Source organism: Molossus molossus, unplaced genomic scaffold (assembly GCF_014108415.1).
Source record: "Molossus molossus isolate mMolMol1 unplaced genomic scaffold, mMolMol1.p scaffold_m16_p_5, whole genome shotgun sequence".
Taxonomy (NCBI): Eukaryota; Metazoa; Chordata; class Mammalia; order Chiroptera; family Molossidae; genus Molossus; species Molossus molossus.
The window spans coordinates 59,438,174-59,443,705 of NW_023425388.1; the positions used below are offsets into that span (position 1 = coordinate 59,438,174).

At 40.0% G+C, this 5,532-nt stretch overlaps 1 protein-coding gene across 1 annotated transcript; it reads left to right on the forward strand.

Moving 5' to 3' along the window:
- Positions 1–1,851: 1,851 nt before the first annotated feature.
- On the forward strand, positions 1,852–2,202 carry LOC118617404 (NADH dehydrogenase [ubiquinone] 1 alpha subcomplex subunit 5-like). Its single transcript, XM_036243322.1, has one exon. The coding sequence runs from the start codon at positions 1,852–1,854 to the stop codon at positions 2,200–2,202; it is 351 nt and encodes a 116-aa protein (XP_036099215.1).
- The last annotated feature ends 3,330 nt before the right edge of the window (positions 2,203–5,532 follow it).

Sequence of the window (5,532 nt, forward strand, 5' to 3'; positions counted from 1 at the left end):
AATATATAAATAGTGATATTTATATATCACTTATTTACTGAATATACTTTTCTAGAAATACAGTATTTTTTTTTATCCTCACCCGAGGACATTTTTTTTTCCATTCATCTTCAGATAAAGTAGGAGGGAGAGAGGGAGGAAAAGAAACAAACATTCATGTGAGAGAGACACAGCGAGTGGCCGCCACCCACACGACCCCAACAAGGGCCGGGACAAACTGCAACCGAGGTACGTACCCTTATCGGGAACCGAACCTGGGATTCTCTGGTCCACGGACTGATGCTCCAACCACCGAGTCAAACCGGCCAGGGCTAGAAATACAGTATTTTTAGTCTGTTTCCCTAAAAGATGTATAGGTAAAAGTTATCAGGATTTTTGAGGTGATAAAAATCTCTTTATAAAGACATATGTACTCATCAACTCTTAATTTCTGACAAAGAATTTAAATCTTTCTCAAGGCTGAACTGGCTTTCTCTGCCACTTAGCACATTCCTAGATAAGCCTTTTTCCTTTGGGTGCCCACATTAACAAGCTCAAGGAATGAAAACACTTTAAGACTGAACGAAATTATCAGGAAGGCAAACCTGCTATTCAACATACACTACAAATTGTGGAGAAATTTTTACGAACTTGCCCCTTTACCCTGGCTGGTTTGGCTTAATCATTAGAGTGTTGTCCTGTGGACCAATGAGTCGTGGGTTCGATTCCAGTCAAGGGCACATACCTCGATTGCGGTTTTCCCCTGGCCCTGGTTGGGGTAGTGTGGGAGGCAACCAGTCGATTGATCCCTCTCACCCACCCCGATCTGAAGATAAAGAGAATATCCTTGAGGATTTAAAAAAAAAAGATAAAAGAAATTGCCCTTTTTGTCATCACTCTCCTCCCCTCCAATTGCTAAGTTCACCAATAGCTGCTTGCATATTGTATATTCAATGGTGAAAACAGAATCCTACTAAAAGCTTACCAAACTGATACATCATATTCTGGACCTTAGCCCAAAATAAATGCCTGGTCATAAGATTTTTTTAAAAGCCAGGAATAAATGTCCTCTATTTCACTAGGAAGTCTCATAACAAGTAGAACCTTAGGAATCCTCAAAAACACCTGTGAGCACACTGGCTAACAGCTGAGGGAGTAATCTCTTTGATGGTTTAAAATCTCCTGGAAATTCAGTAGTCATTGGTGATGATGTTGGTAAGAGTAGTTTCAGTGACATGTTGAGGACAGATAAGATATGCTAATGGAGAAAAACAGTAATTCTGGTTTCCTCTTTCCAGAAGTTCGTTAAGAAGTCAAAGGAAGTTTGTTTTAAAAGGAAGATAGGAAAACATGCTTGTTTTGTTGAGGTTGAGAGAGAGAAGAGGGACAGATGAGCTGGGACAAGTGAGAGTGGCCTGAAACATGGGGGGTGGTGAAAGATGGAGAACAGACCTTTGGTGGGGTTAGCCACTGAGATGAACATTTTCCACCGAGACAGAAAGAAGGTGAAGACAGAAACCCAGAAAATTCTGGCAAAGGGTAGAAGAAAGTGTTAAGATGGTGGAATAAAGAATTTGGGTGGGAGTCATGAGAGAGAGCCTAGAGAAAGAGGGAGAGGGGAAAAAGCCCTAGGAGCAAAGCGAATGACTAGTAGATAGCAACGGGAGTGCAGCTGAGAACAGAAAAATCAATGTGTAAATGAGTTAGTATTTGTTCAGTGCAGTGCCAGACAGTGCTCAACTAGTGTTAGTACAGAAACAGCTTTAATCTGCAGATATTCACCAGACATCTTTAAAAAAAATCTTTGTGAAAGGCAGAGTTAAGAACAAATCAGCGGGTCTGAACGGGCATCCTCCGCGGCGAGGTGCTGTCATGGTGGGCCTGCTGAAGAAGACTACTGGCCTCGTGGGGTTGGCTGTGTGGGAGAGTCCGCACAAGAGGCTAAGAATATTGTACACAAAAATTCTTGATGTTCTTGAGCAAATCCCTAAAAATGCAGCATATAGAAGATATACAGAACAGATTACAAGTGAGAAGCTGGATATGGTTAAAGCAGAACCAGATGTTAAAAAACTAGACAACCAGTTTCAAGGTGGCCAAATAGAAGAGGTGATTCTTCAGGCTGGAAATGAACTAAGTCTGGTGAGAAAAACGATACAATGGAAACCATGGGAGCCTTTAGTGGAAGAGCCTCCTGCCAACCAAAGGAAATGGCCGATATAATCATCATCAAATGTCTTGTGTGTTGAAGGGAAGCTGATGTAATTATATGTTCTGTTATATCAATACATGAAAAAACAAAAAATAAAAACAAATCAAAGAATCCAGAAAAAGTACACAATTCAAGATTGAAAACAAACAAAAGCCTTGAAAAGATGACCTATCATGACTTGAATGTTTGCATCCCCCAAATTTATATGTTGAAGTCGTAATCCCTAGATTGGACTTTGAAGATGGGGCCTTTGGGTGGTAATTAGAGTTAGATGAGGTTACGAGGGTGGTGCCTCACAAGGAGTTAGTGTCCTTCTAAGAGACATTAGAGAAATGGCTCTCTCCCGATGAGCACATATAGAGAAGGGGACCTTAAGCACACAGCAAGATGGTGGCAGCCTACACACCAAGAGGCTTCAGAATGAAACCTACAGTCAGCATCTTGACCTTGGACTTCTGAGCCTCTGGAAGTGTGAGAAATAAATTTCTGTTGATTAAACTACTTGGCCTATGATATCTTGTTACAGCAGCCTGAACTGACCAAGAAAATAACTCTTGCAATTAAAACCACAGGAAAGATATTGAATTTATGAAATAAGAACAGAAGGCTGTAAAAAGGGAGATCAGAAAACAAGAAGGAGCTTTTAGAAATTAAAAATGTGGGCCCTGGCCAGTTTGGCTCAGCGGTTAGAGCGTTGGCCTGCGGTACAGAGAGACCCGGGTTCGGTTCCCGCTAAGGGCATGTACCTCGATTGCAGTTTGTCCCCGGCCCTGGTTGGTCGTGCGGGTGGCAGCCTCAATGTGTCCCTTCACGTCGATGTTTTTCTCTCTCTCTCTCCCTTCCTCTCTCTCCCTCCCACTCTATCTGTACAAAAAATGAAAAAATATCCTCGGGTGAGGATTAAAAAAAAAAAAAAGAAATTAAAAATGTGGTACTTGACATATGTTCAAAAAAGGATCAGAGGTCAAGGAAATTCTCTCAGAAAATTAAAAACAAAAGGCAAAGAGATGGAAAGCCAGAGAAAATGATTAGAAAAACAGAAGACTGCCCTGGCTGGTGTGGCTCAGTTGGTTGAGCACTGTGCCATGCACCCAAAGGCTGCCAGTTCAATTCCTGGTTGGGGCACATGCTCAGGTTATGGGCTCAATCCCCAGCAGGGGGCATGCAGGAAGCAGCTGATTGATGTCTCTCATTGCTGATTGATGTTTCTCTCATTGATCTTTCTCTTTTAAAAACATTTTTAAAAATTAGGGGGGAAAAAGCAGATTGATGTTGCAATTCCAGAAAGAAATAATGGGGGTGTGTGTGATTATTAAATAATATAAGAATTTTCCAGAACTGAAGAAAATGAGTCTGTGACCAAGACTGTCTGCCAAATGCCCAAAGGTAATTAAAACATATACACCTTAACCGAAGCACTTTATGGTAAAGTTCCAGATCAAAATCTCTCAAAGCAGGAAAATGGGTTCCATACAAAGATGTTATCAGAAATGGCAGGTTAAAAGACAGTGAAGCAGTGACTTTAAAACTTTCAAGGAAGATGATTTTCAACCTAAAATCCTATAGTAACTATCAGTTACTACATTTTCAGACATGTAAGTTCTTAAAAATCTTACCTCTATGTATCCCCTTTTAGAAAGCTAGTCAAAGACGCTCTTCTCCAAAAAAAGGGAATGAACCAAGCAATCAGATATGGTGTTCAGGAAACAAAGGATCTAGCTAAGGAGAAAAGTGAAATTGAATTTCAGATGCCGGAGGGGCAGAAGGCCTGGAGAGCAACAGTTCAGACAGTAGACCTGGAAACAGTTCAGACTGCAGTACCCGGAAAGAAGGAGGTTCATTATCTGAGACTGCAAAGAAAATAAATACATTTCAGAAGGCTTTTGTAATTTTGTGGTGATTTTGGGAAAATTTAGTGATAGGAACATAGAAATTTTCAAAGGAAACTAAGAGACAAGAAAACTAACAGGAAACGCAGAGTTGTAAAAGCAATGACATGTAATGGTAACAACTCAAGTTAACAACACTCCTAGTCACAAGGTAACTTGTGCCATCTCTCTCAATTGGGAGACTAAATGGAGTAGAAATAGGAGACTGGGATGATATGATAGCACCCAAATTCTCAACTGTCATAACAAAAGTAAATATTAGAAACATCAAGAAATACCTATGTAAGTATATAATGTAGAAAGGTGAAGGTTAATGCATGCTGAAAACAGGTCAAAGTTAAAAACAGATGCCTCTGTGGAGCAGGACTTGGCAGTAGGGAAGTTTAAAACTGAGAAGTCACTCTGTTTATTACAAGTCCTTTAAGATTAGTATTAATTTTTTTTAAAGATTTTTAATGTTTCGCCCTGGCCAGTTTGGCTCAGCGGTTAGAGCGTCGGCCTGCGGTCTGGAGAGACCCGGGTTCGGTTCCCGCTAAGGGCACGTACCTCGGTTGCAGTTTGTCCCCGGCCCTGGTTGGTCGTGCGGGTGGCAGCCACTCGATGTGTCCCTTCACGTCGATGTTTCTCTCTCTCTCTCCCTTCCTCTCTCTCCCTCCCACTCTATCTGTACAAAAAGTGGAAAAATATCCTCGGGTGAGGATAAAAAAAATAAATAAATAAAAAATAAAGATTTTTAATGTTTCTATTGATTTTTAGGGAGAGGTAGAGGGAAATACCGATGTGAGAGCGAAATATCAATCAGGTGTCTCCTGCATGCCCCTATCGGAGATCGAGCCTGAAACCCAGGCAATATGCCCTGACCAGGAATTGAGCTGGCAACCTTTTGGTGCACTGGGCAGCACCCAACTGAGCCACACCAGCCAGGGCAGATTAATATTATTTTTTAATCTATGTACATTACTTTGTTAAAAACCTAAAATAACTAAGCCTAAAAAGACCTTTCCCTTCCTTGTTCTACTTCTCCTGCTCTTCATAAAATAAAACTTGTTAAATAATTTAGCATAAAAAATAATTTCCTAAATATAAAAAAAAATGCCACAAATATGATAGTAAAGCATGCTTTCAGCTCATATAAATAGTGCTTTTCAAATCAATCATACAGGCAAAGTTTTAAGTATTTGCTATAATTAAAGAAATACAAAGGTAACAGCATTAAACAGCTTGTCAATGTAACAATTATATTTAAGTAGTCATTGCCTATACCTCCTACTTCATTCTAAAAACAATGTATAATATTGGTTTTTGATAGTGAATGGCTCCATATTGCAGCTGTTGTCCATGTCAGGATATCCAATATGCCAACTTAAATGCATATAATGAAGTGATGCCTTTAAGTATTGTACTTTTAAAGTTCTCTTGGTGAATTTAACAAACAAATGCTAGTTTGATTCT

Excerpts from the sequence above, each read along its gene's own strand:
- LOC118617404 (XM_036243322.1), top strand. The coding sequence starts at position 1,852 with ATGGTGGGCCTGCTGAAGAAGACTACTGGCCTCGTGGGGTTGGCTGTG.